Consider the following 24,902-nt stretch of genomic DNA (forward strand, 5'->3'; position numbering starts at 1 on the left):
TAGAGGATGTTCTGGGCTTAGCCCCCCGCTGAGAACACTTCAGCACCATTTATGGGAGGAGGCTTAGGTGGCTGGGGGTGAGCGGAGAACAAAAAACAGAGGCAGTGTGTGTTGCAAGTGCAAAGCTGTGGGCAGCGCCATGTGTGCTAGTCGGCGTGGGAGGCAAAGAGGAGGCGGTGCACTAACAGGCCCATTTAAGTGCTGTTAATCCTGGTGTGCTGGGAGAGGGCTGGCACCAAGGTTTAGTGGTGGGCTGCTGAGAAGAAGAGCGCTGTGGTTACACACACACACACACGCACAAACACACACACACCAAGCCTCCCACCCACACACACGGGCACAGAAACACATACTTGCACATAACTTTCATACAGACAGTGTCTTTACTGTATGTACACACACACACACACACACACGTACACACACACATGGTATACATACAGTTATACATTGCCAGACAGTAGTTTGATTAAAACTTCAAAGTCAACAGTGTCAGACAGGGTGTGACACTACCAACTACCAACCTGGGTTTCCTTTTCATGTGGCTTCTCTCCCTCTTTTCAGAAACATGCAGGTCGGGCGGATTAAAAACATATAATTTTCTTTGAGGTATAACTCTCTGTTGGACATGCAGCATCTGGTCTGGCAGCCTGTGAAAGGCATCGCTCTTTCTTCTGTCCGGTGCATGCTGGGATATTAGTAAAGAGCATTAAGCTGGTACAGATAATGAGGAACTTTGCCACTCTGGGGGTGTTTCACAGATCTGTTTCAACAGTGACAGTGACATCCAAAAAGCTTTCACATTCCTCTGAACTTCTTTCAAAGTTTGCATGTAATAAGTCTTCATATAGTTCCAGTAATCTGCACTACTCTTATTCAAATAATCAAATAAGATGTTTCCTATTGTCTTCTAACTTCTTACTTGCTTATTTGGGTGAGGTTGATGGGAGAGTAGGGACCTGTTTTATTATTTTGCGTCATATTTCTGTGGAGCGAAAGCCCATCCATCCACATGAAAGTTTCTGCAAGCATAGCAATTTTTGCACTTATTTTGTAATTTATTTTAAATTAGCTGAGAGTGCATGCTGCTTTTCAGTTTCACCCTGTCATGTGAATACAGTCGCACTTCCCCTCAGTCCCTTTCTTTGTCTTTCTCAAGGGCACACTTATTATTCAGAAACCAGGGAGCATTACTCCCCCCCTTTCATAGATGGTAGGGGGATTTAAAACTACATTACATTAAAAAGTTGGAGTGTAACTGTAAGAAGATGAAACACCATCCAGTTTGACTATACCATACATATATGTGAAGGCTTATATAATACTAAAAGACAGGATTTTACAAGTTACAGCTGCAATCACAGTAGAATATGCATGTTGCAAAGTAATCTACCTGGAATGTGCACTTATTTGATTGGCTAACATAGTGCCTTGCCTGATGATTCATTGTGTTGCAGCAAAAGTTGAGCCAGGTTTAACTTTTTTTATGTGGGTAAACCCTGCATTAAGCCCTCTGCATCAGGATTCCTGCTGTGCTAACACAGCGATGCAGTGCAATTATTGGTGTGATAATGACGTGAGCCATTGTCTATTTCTACCTCCAAAACTTAAAGAAACAAATCTGTTTCACTCCTTCCGTACTTGGCAGGATTTTTCTCCAAGTTGTCAAAGTGACTCTTAAACTTAGAAGATGTATTCCCTGTTTCCTACCACAGTGTTCTAGTCCAAATGTGGTTGAAGGATTAGTTGTTTTCAGTGCAGCACTGAGCAGAGTACACCACAGCCTTTTTTACGCAGCAGCCAAGCACCTTTTGTTCTCCATGAGGTGCTGATACTACTTATTCACTTCTCAAGTGTCGCAGTCTGAGAGGAGCTCGAACACACAGTGTAACAGGACAAGACGTTCACCTCCTAGAGAGAGGGAAGCATGGGGGGAGAGAGGGAGAGGGAGAGAGGGAGAGAGGGAGAGAGGGAGAGAGAGAGAGAGAGAGCGAGAGTGAGAGCGAGAGCGAGAGAGAGAGAAGGAGGGACAGTACTCCCTGCTAACTTCTCAAATGTTGTGGTCTGTGAAGAGCTCCAAAACACAATGTAACGGGACAAGATGTTCACTTTACAGATAATTAGAGAGCGAGTGCAGAGCGGGGGGGAGCATGTTGCTGTGTGTGTACAGGAGAGATAAGTGACTGATTTTCTGTTTTGTTTTTATCAGAAAGAATCAATGAAGAAAAACAGAAAAGACCCAAACTGTGGGCACTATCCCTGTCTGTCATGCTGTACACACACACACAAACAAACACACACACACCTACGCAGAGATGCATATTGAAACACACAAACACACCCACCTCTCTCCTTCATGAGGAGGAACAGGAGATTATAGACAAAAAATACTTATAATGGCTGTGTTTACCTACCCCCTACCTTCCACACATGTATACACACACACTCACACTGCACGCCATGGCATGCATTCACTACCTGTGTGACTCTAGTTTCATTCATAATTGAGGAGGTGCTGAGTTTTGTTAGCCAGTGCATTCACATTATAGTGTGTCTCAGCCTGAGGCTGCCATCCCTCCTTCAGTGTCTCCGCAACATGGTACTTTTCCCCCCTTCTGTCTCTTTCTGGGTCTCAGTGTTTCTCTCTATATATTATCAGCTGTATATGTGACTCTACATGGACAACTCACAGAGACACTGGATGTCACCCAAGCCCTGACTGGTGCTGACTGGTGTGGCTCCCTGACTGACTGCTGTTCAAGCATTGTGTGTGTGTGTGTGTGTGCGTGCTCTAGTATTCCTATTTTTGTGACGACCAAACTGAGTTTTATACCTCGAGAATAAAGACATTTTTGCAGTGTGAGAACACTGGTCCTCACTTCTTCAAAGACTTTTAGGGTTAAGGTTTGAATTTGGTTTAGGTTAAGCTTAAGGTGGGTCTGGGGGGTAAATGGAAAAAAAGAGTGAGAGTGATTTGCTCCATGTGCACCTAAACACCTGCTGTGGAGCTTTACTTTTAGTGTTTTACCTTTTCCTGCCCTGAAGGCAAACACGCCATCACATCCGACTTGTCTAATAAATGGAACAGGCACAATTCCTCATTGTGTTTGTGTCAAAGGACATACAGTATTCTGAAATTCTCAACCTATTTATTAGGCAGTACACCCATACCTACTCATTATGTGTCCTCTTAATCCATTGCACATGCTACTAAACTTGTGTGTGCGTGTGTATGTACATTTACCTTTTTTCTCCTTTTTCTGTTTTAATGTTTTATCATCCTGTAAAGCACTTTGAACTGCATTTGTTTGAAACACAAATAAATTTGAACTTGAGTCATCCTCCACTCACATGAGTGAAACAATTCCTTTTAATAGAAAATGTTTGATCTCTTTTATCATCGAATGTTATAAAAGAGCCTGACATGTGCAAAGGCTTTATTGTAAGAATAAAACAATACAGCAGTGGCAGCAGTGCAAAGACTGACATGTCTTCATATAGTCTGCAGTCTACATACAGTATATACAGTGTGTTCTTTGGGAAACCTCACAGGAGACTCAGTTGTTGCAGAAGTTACAACACTGAAACACTTTTTGTCACCAGACAAGTCTGGTTTGTTCACTCGAGAGCTTCTTCTTTCTTTTCTACTCATATCTCACACTTCGTTAATGACTGGTTTGATTCTTATAACATCTTCCGCTGTCTTTCCGCGTCCTTCCGCGTTTATCTGTTTCAACATAAAGACCGATGTTGTCTCTCCTGAGTCTCTGTTCTGTCTTTTGTGCCTCTGACTATTGACTGCCCAACTGTGGGCTCTCAACCACTCTTGCTTCTCCCTCCTTCCATCTATCCATTTTTAATGCGAGCATGCAAAGTCTTCTAGAGGAAAAGAGGAGAGAACAGGAGACACAAGCCAGATGTCCCTGTGAGCTACACTGTGCTACACATCTCTCTTTTTCTCTTCTTTCTCTGTCTGTCTCATTTTCTTTCTCTCTCATTCCCTCAGTTCTCCTCTCCCTGAATAATGGATAGTTTAAAACCAGACACGCTCCTCCCTTTCTTTCCCCCAATCCTCCTCCTCAATATGACCTCAGGAGGTCGCTGGGTAATGGTGGCACATGTGTTGTCTGTTCGCTCTAATCAGTGTATTTCAGACTTGCTCCCTTCCTCCTCCTCCCTCTTCATCATCGTCCTCCTTCTTCCTTCTCTGGTGCTGTTTTTCCTGTTCCGCCCTCACCTTTCCTGCCCTTTTTTAGTCTGTTTTCTAAAATCTGGGGCAAAAGAGGGAGATTAAGAGAGAGAGAGAGAGAGAGAGAGAGAGAGAGAGAGAGAGAGAGAGAGAGAGAGAGAGAGAGAGAGAGAGAGAGAGAGAGAGAGAGAGAGAGAGAGAGAGAGTGAGAGAGTGAGAGAGTGAGAGAGTGAGAGAGTGAGAGAGTGAGAGAGTGAGAGTGAGAGGGAGAGAGAGAGAGAGAGAGAGGGAGGGAAGTTTCATCAGGTGAATGCTGATCTGCAGTAATGACTGAGAGACAGTGGGGGGATTATTGTGCAATATTGTCACGGGTGTTGTCTAGAGTTTGGTAATACAAAGTGACAATATTGCATGATAATCCACGGGTCATTACAAGGTCACTGTTGCTTTTATGAAGCAGTTGCCATGCCAGCCACTGTGGCAGTTGTTTTTTTTTTTTAAAGATACATGTTAATCAAGTGTTCAGACATTCCTAGTACAAAACAAAATCCACATGAAAACAGTGTTTCTCGCACACCCAGCACCCATATTGTTGAGTGTTTGAGTTTGATAGCATTTAGCATAGTCATTTTAGGTAGTTCTCATCAGGCAAGTGCTCATTTTTTCTGATAAGTTTGTTTTTAATTAGTTATTTGACAATATAAAAAGGGGGTGTGATGTCATGATTGACAGCTGTGACAGCCGCTCTCAAACCTCTGTCGGGCGGCGGGACGGCTGAGGGGGCGTCATGTGAAACCGCCCGACTCTACTATGCTCTACTATCTGGCTCCAAATGACGTCACACAAGCTAGGTGGTGGCTCCCAGAAAAAAGATATTTTGGCTTCACTATTGCATAGCGGTAGGAAGTGGAGACGCGTCGTTCATATTTATATACAGTCTGTGCTGTAGACTCAACATTTTATGCTGATTCTTCATCCGTCATACAGAGAGAAATTGTCAAAAGGACAATCGGTAGTTTTCTCAGTGGATTATTGTTCAGTATAGCCACAAAGATGTGTTTGTGTTTCCATCAAGAAGTGCAAAGTTAACTTTCTTCATGGCTGTAAAATCTCACTCTGTTGCACTTCTTACCATCAAAAGTAAGAGGAAGAGGAACGTACAGAAAAGTAAAACACACCACCAGAGGATGTGATTTTCTCTTTAACATTAAATTATCTTTTTTTACTTTTATCTTTCCTTGCACAAAACTTGGCCTCTGGCGTTGCCTCAGGTATTTGTGCTTACAGTCGAACTGAATTTGTTTTGGCTGTAAGATGTTTAATAACTTTAAGATCTTCTCTGTTTTTACTCATTCATAAGTGTGTGAAGCTGCTTTGCACGATGTACTCAGATCCAGCACAAAGTTAAACACCGCAGACGACAGAATTTGCTCTCGCTCGCTCAAGAGCTCAAGTTAAACGAGGCTGCGTTTTGCTTTGCTCCGCCGGCTGTCGTCTAGTCAGACATAATGACATCTAATTTCAGCTGATTTAAACTGCAAATGACAAATACAAGAGTTGGAACAATTTTAAAGGAGGTACGCGTTCATTCACAAATTGGACGGCAACAGAAAAGTAGAACGTGCACGGATAGACAGGCAGGCAGGCAGGCAGGCACACGCGGTTCAACCAGTGTTACCTCCTCTGGCCTCTCTTGGCTTACTGTGCCGTGCCATGTCGTGTCGTGCCGAGTCGTGTGTTGTGATGCGTGGTCTAGTGGGGCTAACGGAAGCACATGTGTTGTCTGCTAACTCTGATTAATGTAACAGACTATACTCCCCCTTCTCTCTCTTTCTCTCACTGGCTCTTTTTTTCACTGGCTGCCCTGCTGTCCTGCCTTCACCTCTTATGTCTGCACTCAACCCTGAGAAAGACTCCTCATTAAATTATAATACGCTGCTATTCTGTTTTTTTGATGGTATATAGTGTATAGTATATTTTAGTGTTAAAAGTAACCGACGTAGGTAGAAATGGTACAAAGTGCAGGTGCAGGGTTCAGAACAGTTCAGATTTATTGTGCTGAAGAGTCAAACTAGCTTTCAGAGTTTGTACTACAGTATTCATACAGTTTTGATATTGAGTGGGAAATATTCGATTATGCTAGCCTAACCAACGCTATTTGGTAATTTAGTCTAAAGTTATTGGCATAGCGTTTTGTGGTTTTAGGTATTTTGTGTTTGTGTGAAATGTAATTTAAAAATTTTCCTGTTTACATCATTATTAAACTGATTTTTCATCAAGTGTCAGGTCAGATATGTTCACCATATTTCATATGACCTTTTATGTCCTCTAGTCTACGGCCGTCATAGATCAACAGGCTGACAACTCGCAGCAACAGTTACATCTGGCAGTTACTGCGTGTAAATATTTAGTCATAACTGATCTGTAAGAACTAGTTTGTATGGTGCAACCTGTTTTATATTAGTGATGCATATCTCCGGTTGGGGAACACACACATTATAACTTCTTTATTTCTCCAGGACTCCACTACTGATCTGTGTAGAAACTACTAAGCTTTTTGTCTGCAGTATAATAAAATTCATACGGGTATATGATCCAATTTAATTTGCATTTCAAAGCTGCACAGCATCTCAACAGTGCAAACAGTTATTTAAATAACCCAGTAAGACAAAGACAAATTACTGTATACTACACTGTATAACCTTGACTACAGCACAACTTCCCAATTATCTTGACACCAACACATACATCAAGTATATGTAACTGATACTGTGGCATTTTATTTTCTGTCTGGGTGATTAAATTAGGCCTCACTTTCCAGTGCCTCCAATTTGTAGCATGATAAAGCTACCCGACTGCGGTGGGCACAGTCGCTGGTCTTCCGGAGACGAGATCAGCCAACTTTAAGAAAACATTTGAAGACAAGTGATTAGTTGACTCCCGCACGACCAAAACCCAAAACGCATAGACAGAACAAAATGGACAGCTCAGCTAGTCCTCTCCATGCTGCCTGCTCCTCAGGCTAGTTGTTTGTTGTTGTGTGTGCCATGCCATGCCGTGCTGTGCCTCGTCCTGTGTTTGGATGTGATGTGATGCGTAGCCAAGTGCCGGTCGAAGCAGCCATAGGTGATTCTTTCCCTGCCACTGCCCTTTTCCCTGCTTCCACGCAAAGGAGCAAAGTGAGGTGGGCAGCCAGGCAGACGGGTGAGGGAAGGCAAGGTACGAGAAGATACGCAAATGGGAGAACAGCCAGTCAGGCGATAAACATGCAACCCTGGATTATACCTCCTCTAAAGCGCTCACTTTATTATAGCCCTTAATTTCTTTTTTTCTACCTTTCTGACTCAATCAACCCTCCGAGCCATGGTTCAACTCTCTCCTCCCTGCACTTTGTCTGTCTCTGCTGACTTTGTCCTGACTTTCTTGTGACTTTTTTCACTTCTGCTTTCTGCATTCTCATAACTGTGCGTGTGTGTGTGTGTGTGTGTGTGTGAGAGTGATCCAAACAGACACACACAACCCAGACACTGGCCATCTCACATACTTTGATTCATCCACTGTACAATACAGTATGCCCCTGATCTGTCTGCCCCCTCCCTTCTCTCCTCTCCGCTGCTCGCACGCCTCTGCCCCCCTCTTGCACTTGCTCTCCATCCCTTGTGACCGCTACTACCCCTCCTTTTTTCCTCTTCCACACATACCCACATACACACACACACACATACATACAGACACAGAAGCATATTCATTCACACAGACACACACACCATGTTGTGGTCAAGGAACTTACACACACACACACAAATATTCACACACATGCCCACACGAACACTCATGCACTCACGATAAACACACACACGCAGTTGTCATGTGATGTGTGCTGCGCCATGGGGTCCAGATGAGTGGAATCTCAGTGCTGGCTCTCGCTACACTGAGCACCACAGGGGGTCTTTATCGTCGCAAAGATCAACAAAGCCACAGTCACGAAGCGCCGTCTCGATCACACACACACACACACAGACACACTAACACGAGCACACACATGCATACGTGACTATGTACGCAAATGCGCCCAGGCATATTCACGCACACACGCTGACAACACACAAAAAAGCAAAAAGAGAAAAAAAAAGCAACAACAACAAAGCACTCACACATGCACACAAAGTGACAAAAGCTCACAAAAACATTCTCATTTCGACACGCAAAGACAAGAGCACAGCTGGCCAATGTTTTCAAGAGGACACACACTTCACAAGCTCTCATGCACTGTCGCAGTCCAAAAAAGAAAATCATTTAGGAAAATTTGGGGGGGGAAAAAACAAAAAAAAAAAAACATGGATAAGTCCCATAACTACTTAATCCCTTCTTAAATGCTTGCATGATCTATCGTGTCTGTGATTTCACGGACAGACAGAGAGAAGCGGCATGAAGTGCCAGCTAAGCAGATATACAGAGAAAGCATTTGTTACTAGATTGAAAGAGAGAGAGTTTAAAAGAGAGAATTCAGAAGGATCCAGGTATGATGTGAGGCAGCTCTCCTGCCTTTGTTTTTTCCATTCTACATCCACCACCCATCATCATATCGCTTGATTAAACCTAACCCTAATGCCTCTAATCCTCCAGGCACCCAAAAAATGCTCAAGCGCCTTGTACCCCTCCATAACATCTCAAAACAGATTTCAACGCGCGATCAGTTGTTCTTCTGTACATCTGCGACCGTGTTTGTGAACGAGAGTTACAGTTTTTCTAGCCTCGCTTCTTCCCAAAATTGCACAATGGTATTCAGGTTTTTCAAGTACCCAGGATTAGAGAAAATAAATTGTTTAGTCTGTGTGTTTTTTGAGGATCTGTTGTGGCCTGCTGTATGCAATATTATGTTTCTTGCCTGCTGTGTGTATCCTGCAAGCTGCTTCTCCTTCAGTAAAAGCCTCGGCCCTCTACTTATCTGATAAATGCAACTTAGAGACAAACATGTTTTTGTTTTTGTTTTTTTGGACAGAATTTGGCCAAGCTGAGAGTTTTTCTCCTGTAGCATCAGAGACCAAATATATGTTTGAGGTAGTTACGAAATCCACAAAGAGCGGAGAGGAGCAGTTCAATGCGGAAACTTGAGAGAATTTAATCTGCTCAACATGCAGGCACTTAAAGGAACAAAGAACACACAATCCAAGTCTTTTTTTGTGTTTTTGTGCCTTTCAGTGCCTGCATTTGTTATCAAGAAAAAAAATGAGTGTGCACATAAATAGCTCTTCAAGCCTTTAACATACAACATACAACTTAGAAGTTTATTAGCAAAACTTTGGTTTGTTCATTGGTAATTATTTGGATTTGGAAACTGTGTGTCAAGTACATATTACAGTGTGTGCGTGCATACTTGTGTGTGTGTGTGTAAGTGTCAGCATGCCTGGTTGGTCAGTTTTTGGTCTACTGCTGTAGGTCACGGAATGCATGTTTGGGTGTAGGTGGGTGGACGGGGGGTATAGTGTGTATTCGTGTGTGTGTGTGTGTGTGTGTGTGTGTGTCTGGTATCTGTGTGTATGTGTATTTGTGACAGTGACCCACTTCTGGTGTTTTGATGAGCCAGATGGGTCACGGCAGCTGTAGGGGAAGAGGCGGAGGTGGACAAGGGAGAAGAGCAGGAAGACGAGGGGGGAGAGGGAGGGAATTTTAGAGGAGGAAGACAACAAAGAGGAAAAAAAAAAAAGGGGGATGTGAGGTGAAGGTGGAAGATTAGGGAAAGATGGAGGAGGAGCGGAGAGGCGGAGGGAAACGTTGAGGGAGAGGAGCTGTCAAAATGGGAAAATTAGATCCTCTTATGTGTCTGGTCTGCGTGTAGCGGTCCACCTTTACCCTCAGTACTACATGAGACAATGAGCGCAGACATTAGCGCACAGACACACGCGCAGACAGTCAGGGAGTTAAAAAGGCGTAAATTAATTATGTTTCTCATCCTGGCAAGACACCAACCACCCACAGAATGCGCCCACCCTGCCTGTTGGCCCCCACCTGCACCCCATGCACCACTCCACCCCTCCTAAATGTTTCACATCAGGCGAGAAGTAATAGCCCCATGTTTAATTGATGGAGCATAGAGGCATTGTGGTGATAACATGGAGTGTGGAGGGGATCCAAGTCACAAAACACAGACACACACACACACACACATGCACACTCCTGGTACCTGTTAGGTGTAAAAACACACACACTGTAAGTTCAGTTACAGTAAGCGGTGCATGATTCAGTGTTGGTGGTTATTGACTGAAGATTGAAACACACACACACACAGAGCTACTTGTCACTGATGTACCCTGAGGCGTTGCACATGTTTTGCATAGTTACACACTGTATGTTGACTTTATGATGAGCTATTTTGTAACAGATATTTATTAACTCTCTATATAATGAAAAAGTCATTACCAGATGAATGAACTCAACACGCTGTGCTGCGTGAGGGTAGGAAACTGTTTGGAAATGTAATGTTTAAAACTGCTTTTGGCAACGGTCCAGCATGCTAATGGCGTCAATCAAGAGACAGAGTGAAAGAGAGATAAGAGTGGCACGAGGGGAGCCACAGAAGTGGTGTGTGCATGAGAGGACAAAGAGGTTTTGGTGTGTGGAAGAGAAGCATCAATTGGCTGCTGGCATGAAACATTTAAAGGACAACAAGACCCTTTTCCTCCTCTCTCTCTCTCTTTCTCTCTCTCTCTCTCTCTCTCATTCGTTCCTTTTTTCATTCAAACCGTCTTTCTCTCCTCCTCCTCCTCCTCCTCCTCTCAGGTGTTTTTTTTTTTGCAAGCATGTGAGCTTGTGTTTGGTAGTAGTGTGTGCGTGTGAGTGTAAGTGTGTGAGCGTGTGGAGTGGCTAGTTTTGTGGTTTGAGTGCTAAGTGAACGTGTCAGTGCCCAGGGCAAGGGGTCTCCCCGCGGGGCCGAACTCAGTCACGGGAGCACACAACCCACTGGTGGCACAGACATTCTACCCTCAGGGTGTGTGTGTGTGTGTGCGTGTGTGTGTGTTTGTTGAAAGTGAGAGATTGTGCGAGTTTCCTCTCTGTCTGAGGATGCTTATGAGTAAATTTACCTTTCTATGCGTCTGTCTGTGTCTTTTGCTTGTGCTCATATGCGTGTTTGTGCTTGTTTCTGTGTGGGTTTTAATGTGTGTCTGTTTGTCAGTCAGTGTGTCTTTGGGTGTGTGTGTGTGCGTGTCTGTCTGTGCCTTTCATCTGCCCCCGTGTGTGCAAAATGTGCTTCTGACTGTATTTGTGCTAGCTGTATGAGAATGCTCGCCTCTGTGTGTGTGTGTGTGTGAAGCCATAGCTGAGGCACGATTCAGCCCTCGGGTCACTTTAATGTTGTGTATTGCCCCCTTGTTGTCTGTCTTCATAACTACATCACTCGCATAAAGAACTACCACCACCAGACCCAACCTCTCACAGATATTTACATGCATGGACAAAATACAATCCCCCTCACACACTCACACACAAACACACACACACACACACACACACACACTTAGTAGTTGCTGTATCTATGCCTGCAGGAAGCACGAGGACATCTGCACAGTAAACACTAAAACCCCCTGAGTCCCAGTCCCAAATATTGCTCACACTTGCACACACTCACTCTCTTCGGCTCTTTCCATCTCTCTTTTTCTTTCGCTCTCTTTCACACACACACAAACACACAAACACACGCTCACACTGCAAACAGATAATAGCTCATATTCTCCAGAGTGCATTCTGTGGCAACACAATGTAATACATTGTCGCACTCTGGAGCTTTTTCTCCTCCCACACTAATACACTTCCTCCTCTCCATTTCTCTCAATCCCATTTCTTTTCTAGACCTTCATCAGGGCAAATGTCCGACATGAGGGAATCCAACACCTTATTGTGGGACCGAACAGAGCACGCGTAGGTCAACGACAAGTAGATCAACACAGTTGTAGTTCTCAATATCCGAAAATAGTATGTAGGAAACAATGGAAAGACAAGATATGATCGTAGTATCATTCAGTACAAAAAACAATCTCTGTGTCTCTATTTTCAGTGTGTTAAATAGCAAAGTTAGGCTATTGGGTACATACATTTGCCTCAGGTCAAATATGGATTTTGATATGAGCATCACGACATAGCTGGTGTATTGATGTGTTTGATGGTCGGATTTACTGCACTTTATCAAGGTTTTCTTCTGCAGTACTTCCTTTTTAATCGATTGCTTTTCCATTTATCTTCCTGATTTGCAATATGTCGTTGCATTTGCGCTGTTTCTGGGTTTCTTGTGTACAGTATTTGGATTCAGGAACAAATTTGCTTTTCCATGTGTACCAGCATCACAGATGAGCTCTGTTTAGTCCAGTTATGAGGTGTTGCATCCCTAGTGTCTAGGGCTGCAACTAACAATTATTTTCATTTATGATTGATCTGCTGACTATTTTTTAAATTAATTTTTGTCTATATAATGTCAGAAAATAGTGAAAAATGTCTGTCGTGATTTGCCCTAAGTAACATCTTAGACAAAACTTAGAAAAGCTTGGCATTGTTAGGTGTGCAGAACCTTCTGCTCCTCATATTTGTTTTTCAGTCTTGCTCCTCGGCACTTGCTGTAAACGCACAAGGTCTTTTAAAGCATGTTCTTCTTTCTGTCTGCCTGTCATGACCGTTAGAACACAGACTCCCACTGTCCCAAAGACATGAGGCAGACCTAATCTGCACCTTGACCTGACATGAATAGACAAGATTCTAACAAGAGAAAGTTAGATAAGACCAGTGGAGGGGCCGAGAGAGAGAAAGAGAGAGGCTTTATCCTCATAAATGCATCAAACGCCAATCATTTGTCACGTCGAAAGCACTTTCAAGAGGTGTTGTGTGTTTTGTCTGTCTGTCTAGTCTACCTCCCCGTCAGTCTTTCTGACTTCTCTCTTACCGTAAAGACAAAGGAACCAAGGGAGGCAGAAGGAGAGAGAGAGAGAGAGAGATGACAAGGACAGTGATCACTCAATAAAACCCATTTCAGTGTCTTTCAGGAAAAGACTTTCAAGTAGCGGCTGCCGTTCTTTTGATCTCTGTCCTTCTACCTGGCTGTCTGGTCACATTTATGCTCTCAGCATTTGTTACAACTTGTTTTTGTTGTACATCACCACAAAGGCAAAGACAATGAAACATTGTTGTTAGAAAACAGAAAGTCTGGTTTGAATGTGGCACTGGAGAAACAGCCTTAGGATCATATTAATTAATTGCTTTCTTGCTCTCGTCAGCAAAAATGTGCACACCAAATTTCATCCCACTCCATTAGTTTTTGAGAAATGTTGGTCACACTCAAACATGTTGGACTGAAGTAATCACATCTGTTCTTTGACGGAGGTAATTAAATGATCAGTTCTGTTCTCTGTTGTCTTCCCAAGGATGTCAGCTCCGTTTGCGAGTTTATTTCACCTTATTTACATCATCTAGCAGACGTCTATTTGGAGCTTTCTGACATGGGAGCTGTCAGCATGTCATCCAAATATCAGCTGCCTCCCTGCCACATATCATCATGAAGATGAAAGCTTGGCGGATGTGATCTTATCCCTTATAAGCCTAGAAAAAGTGACAACAGCTTGGAGAGAATATACTGACACGCACAGAGAATAAAAGATAATTTTGGGAGATGTTCTTTTTCCAACAGACATCTGTAAAAACAATATCTGAAGGAGGGATTAGAACATCCATGTTCCCCTGCTTTGAACTGCTGACAGATAAAAAGATGTTTTTTGACACCAGCGGTTGAAACAGATTTTGATGGATAATGGAGCCCGCAGTTGTCAGTCTAAATGTTTTTGTAGACAGCTTTGATACTTCAGTTTGAAAGGCCCTATACAACAATCCAAACCAAACTAAATGCTATTTCTAGACTCCTTCTCAATTAGATTCCTCAATATAAAACATTGCAGAACACTCATTATACACTTGTTATTTGTAGATTATATTAAGCACATCTCAAAATACTGACTCTTCCCTCTTGAACAGACACTCTTCATTCAATGGTGGAAAAGCTTCTTCAGCTACCTCCTTCAACTCCTCAAAACAACAGAGATTTAATAGCTTGCTGACCAACAGGCCGCAGTAAATGCTTGAACCATCAGGCTTGATCCGCAGCCAGTCATGCACTGGAAAAGGGAAACTCGTACTCGTATTAATCAAACTAATAACAAAACTACAAGTACCGAATAAAATGGAAACATATTATGTGATCCTAGATTAATGAGGGAACAGTCCACACAACATCACAGTAGTCTTTTGTGCAGCGATAGTCCATGCCAATGTCCATTTTTCTTTATCCATTAGCTAAATTGTACGAACTCTATTATTCCCTGAGCAGTAAACAAAAGAACAGTTTGTTTTAAAGTCCCCCTCCAGTCAAAAATCTGTTTCTCTCTTCTTGTTCCTTCAGTTGGATGTTTGAGCTTCACTGTGCAGAATGATTCATGTGCAGTTTGACATTAGAAGGCTGTTTTCACATTCATCTCCTGAAAGTGGAAAGTTTCTCTATGCTCACCTAAAATCTGAGTGAAAGGCGTGTATTTATAAGTATGATTTGTGACATCACAACAATTTTGGAGCCAACTGTGGTCCAATATGCAACTTACACAAATGTTATATGGAAACCTGAAGCCTCCAGTGAAAATACACTGAGAATGACTTTAAAGTGAAGTAGACATAAAAAGACATATATATATATATTTGCATGATTTAGATTCTAAATTTTTAGTGAGGGAAATGGAGTAGAAGTCATTTTAAGGATTTTTAAGGATTTAATTGAACATTTTTGTGAAAAAAAAACATTTAACCATATGATTTATTAGTCAAAGCAGAGTCCTCAAACATGTCTGGAGGGGTCTTTCAATTTTACAGTCATGTGACTGTGTATAGTTGTTTGCCAAATTATCAAACTACCTGGTTGAAGACACTTCATAAGTTTTGTCAGTAGTCACACCTCTGTAGTTACTTCTAAATTGATATTATTAATATAATAAATATTATTATTTCTAACAAATTGTGTGTATTTTCCCCTCAGATGGAGCGCAGTGAGACAGTGTGTAGCTACTGTGGTGTAAGCTACCTCATTTTTCACGAGTTCCATCAGCTCCGCACCCGATTGGCTCAGTTGGAGGCTGAGCTCCAGGAACTGGGAGAGACCGTCCAGAGAGAGAAGGCCCAGCGAGAGGCACTGGAGCTGGGCAGGCTGGAATGGGAGAGTTCACTTCACCTGGAAGTTCAGAGAAAGGCAGAAGAGAAAGAGAAAAGCATGAAAGAAAAGAACATAGAGGCAGAAAGAGCTCTGAGAGAGGAATTCGAACAAAAGAACGAGAGGAAGAGGAAAGAGATGGAAGAGCTATATCAGAAAATCAGCGAAGATAAAGAGAGACTACTTAGAAGAGAGCTCGGAGACTTGGAGGTGGAGAGACTGAGGAAGCAGCAAGAAGAGCTGGAGAGGAGGACCGGGGTGAGAGAGAAAGTTCTGAGTGACGCACTTCAAAAGGCCAATAAAAACTCAGATGAGCTGAGAAAATACCTCCAACAGCTGGAAGAGAGGTGAGGTTTGTATGTGTTTGTCTGTGCTTCCCGTCCCTGGTGTGAAATGATCTCTAATGCCAGGCTTCATGTGGGCAATTATCCTGTGAGTCATGCTGTTAACACAAAAACACTCTCAGACAAATAAGACACGTATCCCACTAGCTGGTGTGTGTGTGTTTGTGAATCTCTGACACAAACATTTCTGTATAATTATATATATTTTCTGACATCAAATTATGACTTAATATGGGAGGAAACATTTTTGTTAAAAGCAACACATTATTTGACATTTTCAGTGAATTCATAAATGTAATTCCTGTATATCTTTAGTGAAAATGTAACAAAAGCAGACTTGTATTTCTACACTTTGGATCTGTGTCCAGAAATGATACATGAGGGGGCAGACTGTTTTAGCACCAGGATGTGTGGGGGTGTTCAGCTGGAACATGAAACATAGTTTCATAACGTGGGATATGAGTCTGTGCATATTTAGAACATTTTTTAAACTTATTGTCTGTAGCGCTGAGAAAATGTACTGAGAAAGATAATTGTTTCAAAAAATTGGCACTTTAAGCGACTGTGACAATACCTGACCATACTGATTGATGATTCCTCTAATGCCTTATAACTCGAGGCCTTATATAACATCAAAAGTGCATTATGAAGGCTTACAGCAACTCTTAAAAACCATTTGGCATCCTAATGAATACGGAATGTTTCCCAAGGATTTAATTATCTCAAATTCCTAAAAAGTGTTGCATAGACTGTCTGTTCTTACAGCTTTGTTCAGTACTTACTGTATCAATCCATCAACATTGAACAGTCACATAGAAGAAAATTAAAAGACCATTGTTGTTTTTTGGCCATTGACTGTGGTCTTAATAGACCAGAATGCAACAGAGCAGTGAATGTTTAATTCCACCATTTATTGCTATTTCTCTCCCCACCTACACATGTATCTCAGCTGAATGCAACATGTTCAGTCATGGTCTCTGGGGAATGTAGGAAGCTATTTTAGGGAATTAAGTATATACCAAAAATGGTCTTATGAATAAGTGTTATATCACAGGTACCAGTTCTTCTCAGGAAGCTTTCTAGCATCAGAGCTTCTTTGTATAGTAAAAGCACAAAACCAGTATATCCTACTTACTTTTTTTTAAATACAATTGAAATTATAAAATTATACTGTATACAAACCCATTTTCTTCATTTACAGTTCATTTATTCACTTAATTTACTTGCTAGTATTTGTTTGTATGTTTCTCTGTCTGGGTTGTCTTGTGCAATAGAATTAGGGAGATGACGGTAAATATGTTATTGTGTTCAGGTCATGTAGGCATCATCGTCATTATCATCGTCATCAAAAGTATGCGTACGCACGTATGTGTAGTTACCCATGTAAAGTGACATATGGTGAACACGCACACAGGTGGTGAAGATTGCTGTTGTGTCACTTACATAAGCTTTAAAGTGCTGGTAATCAAATAGCAGGTGCCCGTAAACAAACAGCCATCAAAGCCTAAGCCACATTTCTGGGAAATATGTAGGAAACGCTTGCATGCCGTGACTCATGAGAATGCCCGAAACATCTAAAGAATATCCTGTTGAAATGCAAAACAATGACACTGTTCTGAAGCTCTAATCACACAACTGTATGCAAGCATGCACGCACACCTGCATCTTCACCCACAAATGGCCAGTGTACACCACAAATAAATAATATTTTAGAGGATATTGTGGACAGACAGAAAAAAAGGTTTGCTTTGTTTTTCTAGTGTGTTTTTATTTTATTACACATACACACACACACACACATACACAACGAAAAGTTTCACTCATTAGCTCAGTTGGAAACCATGGTGAAAACACCCTTGGTACACCCACACAGGTGTTTTCACTTATTTCGCCTAATTAGACCTCTCTTATGAACTGTGTGGCTGTGTACAGACTGCCTTTGATTGACATTTCCATTGCTCTGCCTTGGACCTGTTAGGGTGGGACAACTTACATCTTTTCCAGTTTATTAGTCCACGCAATTTGGGGACCTCATATAATTCCTAGTATAGCTCCTCCCACCTTCATCAGAGGTCTAATCAGACACAATAATTAAAACACCTTTTAGATGTACATTATGTTTTGACCAATAGACCCTTTTCACGGCAGACATTTTGACTTGTCAAAGCAGGAAAAGCACAGGAGTGATTAACAACATTAACAATGGCTCCATTCTATTAATTGTCCCAACAGTTCATGTCAGTGAGTGAACATGCACAATACCAGAGCGCTGGAACCAGCTCACCTGAATGGAATACAGCCATTAAATTAAAGCTATTAACTCCACCTGTGCTTTTCCTGCTTTGACGAGTCAAAACGTCCACCGTGAAAAAGGGTCTTTTTATTGTTAATAAGCACAATAAGCCCGACATGCACAATAAGCAATCTAGCAGAAAACTAATGCAATGCGGTGTGTATACGTATATGCCAGGAGAGCTGATTAGTGGAATGAGGGGCAGGCATGTTGACAAGTGGAGATTAGCTGCCTGGGAAACTGAGGGCAGGTAAGGAAACGGCAGAGATGACAGGAGAGGTTAGTGGAAAACAAGCAGGCAGAATAGTGAAAACTGAAATTAAGAACAGGTAGAAGCCTCAAATATATTAGTATTGAGGCGATTTGTAACAAGAAATCACAGTACAGACATGCTAAAGCCTCAAAAGTCCTCATGACCTCATTTCGCTTTAATTTTTGCAGCGTTTGTGTGTGCCTGTATGAGTAGGCCACAGCTGGTACGGCTGGGTATCTGGTTTGTTTGTTATGTTGTCGTGTGGGAGACTGACCGAGCCAATCCACTATCTGCACTAATGTAAGCTGATTATCTCTCTCATACACTGCCTCCTCATTCAGTCAAAAACACATGCAAACACACTCAGTGCACACAGTTGTGCTCTGGAGCCGTGGGGCCAAGCGTGGGTCATGGAGTCAAAGTTCAGGCGCAGAGATAATGATGCATGGCACAGTGATGTGTGAGAGGCCAGCAAAGACCGACAGCAGCGGATTCACTCTCCTGCTCTTCTTTTCTTTCTTTCTTTCTTCTTGTTTTTTCTTTCTGTGCCTTTAATTCTCTCTTATCTGTTATCTTAGGCGTTTTTATCATTCATCTTGAATATGTCTTTCATCTGTATTTACATATGCAAGATATCTTTTATTTTTCATATGACTTAAATACCATAATTCAGTCCTCTACCTTCTTCAACTGTTTACACACTAATTTGCTTTTTGCTCACTCACTTTCACTCTCCTTCCTCTTTCTCTTTGTCAACCTCTAAACACTCACCACCAGCAATTTACCAGTAATTTTCTGCAATTGTACACCATCACTCACACAGGTGGTAATGAACAGATTAAAAGGCAGGCGAGGGAGAAAGAATAAAGATAGCATGCAAGTAGGAGTTAATGAGAATGCTCTGTGTGGCTGGCTACACAGCACGAGTGTGACTCTTGTTATGTGAGATATGTCATCTTCGTGATGGATGGCCCTCCCCTCCCCCTCCGAAACACTATACTGATTTTGTCGTGCGATTATGTAATGAAACCGTGAAAGTATACTACGTTGTAGAGAGACCAGGATGTTTCTAGCCTGCAGAGCACTTGACCTGCCTTGTACAGCTGCAATCAAACCCACAGGTTTTCCTTTTCTTCTCTTGAAATATCATTACTTTGTTCCCATATGTGACTTAGTTATTCAACCCTGTGTTAGTCTGACAGGATGAGATAAGTGATTGTGGTGTTGTTGTGTGTGTGTGTGTGTGTGTGTGTGTGTGCTAACTGGCAGCACGATTACAGCACACTCCAAACAAAACAAACCTGATTAAAGTGTCACCTGTCGGACAATGTGTGTGTTGGTGCATGACTATGTGTGTGCATGTATGACAGGTGTATGACTAAGGAAAGCAAGGTGAGATGGGTAGTAATGTGCAAAGTGCAATTAAACCTGATTTTAAAATGTCACCTGCTCGACAAGTTCAAACACAGATGAGCTGGAGCTAATTTCATCTGCCAAAGAGAAAGAAAAAGGGAGGGAGGGAGGGAGAGAGAGGTCATATGGAAGTCACTGTATTTACCGGTTTCTGATTCGTAAATATCGTGCATGTCAACATCTCTTTGGTGATTTAAAGACTGTGAATCTTGCATTCTTCTGAAAGCTCCCAAATATCCAACTTGCCAAATCTGCCTTAAAGGATAATGTTGGCAATTTTCTATATTTTTCTTATTGTTAACAAATCTCATGTGCAGAGCCAAACCAACCTTACCTTACTTAAATGTTACGTGTGTATCCAAAGTCTTATATAGCTTATTTCTCTGTACCGTAGACCTCCATTGTTGTATAAAGTCCATTAAAAACATGTCAATGTCTGCTGCACTTGGTGACATGTTCCTTCGTCCCTGAAGAGAATGGTGACTGTAGTTTGTTTAGAAGCTGCTCCAAAAACTAATAACAGCGATAAGATAGTAACTCTCAGGATCGAGGTTCCTTGTATGGCAGACGCCACTGCTCAGAGCTTTGCTAGCTTGTTGTGCTACATATCACAACTTCTTGACTTTGTACTGTATTATAAATTTCTCAAAGAATGGCAAAACAAAGTAAAGAGGTTGTGATATGTAGCACAACAAGCTAGCGAGTTCATTGTTGGTTTGGCTCTGCACATGAGATTTATTGACAGAAAGAAAAATATAGAAAATTGCCAGCCTTATCCTTTAAATCATACAACTGTAGCTCTGCAACAGATGCAATAACTATTCAGTATTTCGATTACACTTGTTCTTAGTAATGGCCCAGTCACAACAGCATTTAAAACAGTGAAAATGTGGAACAAATTTAATTTGTTTTTTTGTAAATCGGCACAAATCTTAAACATCTAGTTTGGCTTGGGTGAACTTTGACGCATTAAACTTCTGACGAAACTACATTTTGCGTAGCCTAGTTTATTCGCTCCAAGCCAGTTGATGGAAACATGCCTAATTTGCATTTTGTTTTCTTTTTCTTTTTTTCGACATTTCAAAAGTTCACTTAAAATTCGTTTGACATTAGATGCAAATGCAGCTACTGTGTTGGCCTGAAAGAGGTCAGAGGACTAGAGAGAGAGGTGCAGAGGTGATAAACATATTGCCTGGGTGGAGGTAAAGAAAGTAGACGTTAGGGTTAAGTGGGGAGCAAAAATTACCAAGTGAGTAGAAACTACCCCTTGGTAAGAGAAACTGATAAACAGGTATGGACAGACAGAGCTTGTCTATCTGAAGACAGGTTGAAACTTATCATGTATTTTCTGCGCATGCTTATGGTGTTGAGAGAAGTGTCTGGGAATTTAATACGCTCTGCTAGTTCCTCTTGGCTGGCTGGTCTCAGTCTTGATCCAAACAGTGTGTCTGGGTGTAAGTCTGTTTGCATTTGGATCTGACTTTGTGTCTCTGTGTGCTTGTAATATGTAATACGTGTGTATATGTGTGCACACGCCTGCACACACTATGCATACACCTGCAATGAATAGGACAATCACTCTTGTGCACAATAACAAAAATCAGACTTAGCAGAAGAATTAATCATAAAATATGTGTGCGGAAACACACAAACGCAGAAACACACACACCTGGGGCTGTATCGCTACGGTGATAAGACAACTTGCAGATGGGAGAGCGGGGGGTGAAGGAGTGACAAATGATGGATGACAAATAGAGAGGCAACCATTCGTAACAAGGAAGTACTTTATGGCAAATTAGTTATGTCCTCAATGTGGTTTTATTTCAATTTCAGGTTTCCACTGGCAACCGCTGAAACAATACACAAATAACTACACACGGTCTCCTTCTGTGTTTGTGTGTATGTGTTAGGTAACGTGTCAAGTCTACTATGTACAGAGTCAAACAGCCTTCAAAGCCAGCATGTGAGGTATTAGCACAGATCCAAGTTTGAGTTCACATTACCACATCAAACACACACACACATACACACATATACACATACACACACACACATACACTACTGTGTCAGTGCTGTGTATATTTTAGTTGCGTTGGAGGAGAACCCTCCCTGGTGGAGGATGACCTCTATTCAACTCCAATGGTGGCTCAACTCTACAGTGGGGCTCATGACAACAAGATAAACAAAAACAACTGTATTAATGTGTGTGTGCATGCATCAAGAGCACAAGCATAAACACACACACACACACACACACACACACACACACACAAAATGACAGAGTTTATTTGGTAATCAACAATAACATGTTGGAGCAGTAGCATAGCAACCCACACATACAAATGAAACAAAGACGACTTGCTTTACTGAATTTGAATCCAAATTGACTAGCTGGAGGACAAATGCATTTTCATATCCTTTTACTTAATTCAGTTTGCCACAATATGATATCATTGTTTGTGCTTGTATTTTGTATGTATGTGTGTGTGTCTGTGTCTGTGTCTGTGTCTGTGTGCATGTGCGTGTGCGTGCAAGTGTGCTGTTTTGATGATCACAATCACTGCTATGGTATCCCTGACATAGTTACCAGATAGCTTGAAAACAAAATAAATACAGACAGGTGTCACACTTCTCTAACACACATAGAAGGTTTTCATGAAGGATTATGGTTAATTAATGAGGCCCTGACTGATCTAATTAAACTGCTTGAAGTTTTCATCAAAATGTTTAACCAGGCTTTGACAAGTCCAAAATGTTTTTTCAGCTTTTTTAATTTTAGAAACATTTGAAATCTGTTCGTTCTGTGTTCGGGTGAAGGTGTATTGTGCTGTTTTTTTTTTTTGCTCCTTTTCGGTCAGAGTGAAATGGCTTTTAGCTTTGAATGTACTGCCATCGTGCTGATCAAAACAGTCTTTTAACTCCACACATGCGCACACACAGTGGGTGAACAGATGACACTTTGAAATAGGGAAGCTTTCATGTCACTTCTAATGATGACAGAAAATGCCAGCACACACACACACATACACACACACACACACACACACACACACACACACACACACACACACACACACACACACATAAATATGCGACCACATTTACTGCTAGCACACACAAGCTACCACTTTATAATTCCACATCAAATTCACCCTGACTAATGTCAAACAGCCTGGAGCACTAAATGCTTATAGACAGTCCCTCATTTCCAAAGTCCCTTGTGGCTAAACAAGGAATTGCAACACATTTGTTGTGGCTGGCTGTTTACTCTGAGGGCACCCCTGGTGATACCAAGCGATAACTGCACCTTCTAGACAAATAATAGATTAAAAAAAAGTAAAAAAAAACCCAAAGGCAATAATGGCCTTAAGCCATTCATTCTAGATGTTGATTAAATTGCCTAATCTGATATGAAGCAGAAGGATGTTCTAAAGTTAAGGCCTGGCAAAATTACAACCACCCTTTCTTTGACCCAGATCTAAAACTACAATAAACAAACATAATGTCAAAGAACATTTTGTACACAGCGCTGAGCTGAAAATAAGCCCACGAGGGGAATTTAAGTTAGGCCTTGTACTGTTGACCTTCAGCCCAAATCTCGGAAAATATGATGGCGCGCAAAACTCGTAAACTCATACACACACCTAAAAAAAGAAACAATTTGACTCGGTAGGTCACAATAACACTGTGGCTGGCAGATCAGTGTTGTTGATGTGTGTGTATGGCGTGTCTTGTATGTGTTTTTGCGTGTGTGTATGTGTGTGTGTGTGTGTATGACATGTCCTGATGAGGCAGTTGATTTGGGAAGCTGGTAGGGGGTACTCTAATCTGGCACACACTCACTGGCACTGCGCTACCTAGTTATTCCACTGACAGCTACTGCCCTGGGAACAGGAGCTCAAGCTCACGCACACAAAACACACACAGATTTGTATACAAATACACGCACGCACACACACACACACAAATTCACGCACACCCCTCTCGAGGCAGTGTTCTTTCTGATCTCGCTTTGGGACTGGTGGGGACAGATGGGTGAACAGTGGGAGTCTGGGCTGCCATCACTCGAAAAGCAAAGGCATGCACGCACAAATGCACACATTTTACACACACGCACACACACACACACACACACACACACACACACAGAGACACAAACACACGCAGGATCACAGGCTCACCCAGACTTGGTCAGAAAGTGGCAAACATACAAACAGACATGCTAAAACGCTCACGGAAAATGTGTAACTCGCTCAGTCTCTCTCACACAAGGACACACACATCAGCTAAGCCACAGTCACACGCATACTTATTTACTTGTAAACACCCGCTCATTCACACACACACACACACGCACGCACACGCACACACACACACACACACATACACACACAAACAAACACAGGATTACTAGAAACACGCCTACTTGCTCGACCCATTCTCACCCCACACTGCTCTCAACCTCCCTTCCTGCACTTCCTACTGAAAGTGTATCACCTAATCTCTTTTTCAAGACTAGGAGCCAAAAAGACGGCTTATGTTACATGACCAACATTCACAGAAGAAAACAGAGCACGGAAAGGAGGACACGCATTAAAAGCATTTACATACAAATTCTCAACAAAGAAATAAAAGTGCCTTTTTTTATTTCAGTCCTTAAATAAAAAAACACACATACACATATAATCTGTGATTTATTTTTTTTATCTGTGTGATATTTCACAAATTTGAATCCAACACAGCATGATTGCATTGTACAAATAAGACTACTGATCTGTGCACTGATGTTTTGACCCTTTGAAACCATCTATATCATCTAAATACCAATACTTATGAGTTTTTAACCATATCCCATTGTCTTCATTCAAGGAACAAAGGTGGCTCAGATGTCATCACTTGACCTAAATTTGAACTTCTGTGTGCTCCCTTGATAACAAGTGTTCATATGTATTGTGGTTGAAAGCTTTCAATTATTAGTAAGCTTAGATTCGCTTCACCATAAGACTGCTGATATATTTTGAGGCCATTAGAGTTGCATTATTCAGACTCTGATGGCAGTTAGTTCCCAACTGGACTAAAAATAGACAGTAGTAAGTAAGGAACGCACATAAAGATCATATCTTTCTGTTGACTTTGTGTGTGTACAAAGCCACATAACCTGTCAACACAATTGACATTGT

At 41.8% G+C, this 24,902-nt stretch overlaps 1 protein-coding gene across 1 annotated transcript in view; it reads left to right on the forward strand.

Moving 5' to 3' along the window:
* The window catches only part of lekr1 (Leucine-, glutamate- and lysine-rich protein 1), an 85,187-nt gene that overhangs the window by 5,922 nt on the left and 54,363 nt on the right, over nucleotides 1-24,902 (forward strand). The window contains exon 3 of the mRNA XM_067594412.1: nucleotides 15,249-15,766. Within this exon, the coding sequence (XP_067450513.1) occupies nucleotides 15,249-15,766 (518 nt within the window). The remainder of the gene's footprint in view (nucleotides 1-15,248; nucleotides 15,767-24,902) is intronic.

This window comes from Thunnus thynnus, chromosome 7 (genome assembly GCF_963924715.1).
Source record: "Thunnus thynnus chromosome 7, fThuThy2.1, whole genome shotgun sequence".
Taxonomy (NCBI): domain Eukaryota; kingdom Metazoa; phylum Chordata; class Actinopteri; order Scombriformes; family Scombridae; genus Thunnus; species Thunnus thynnus.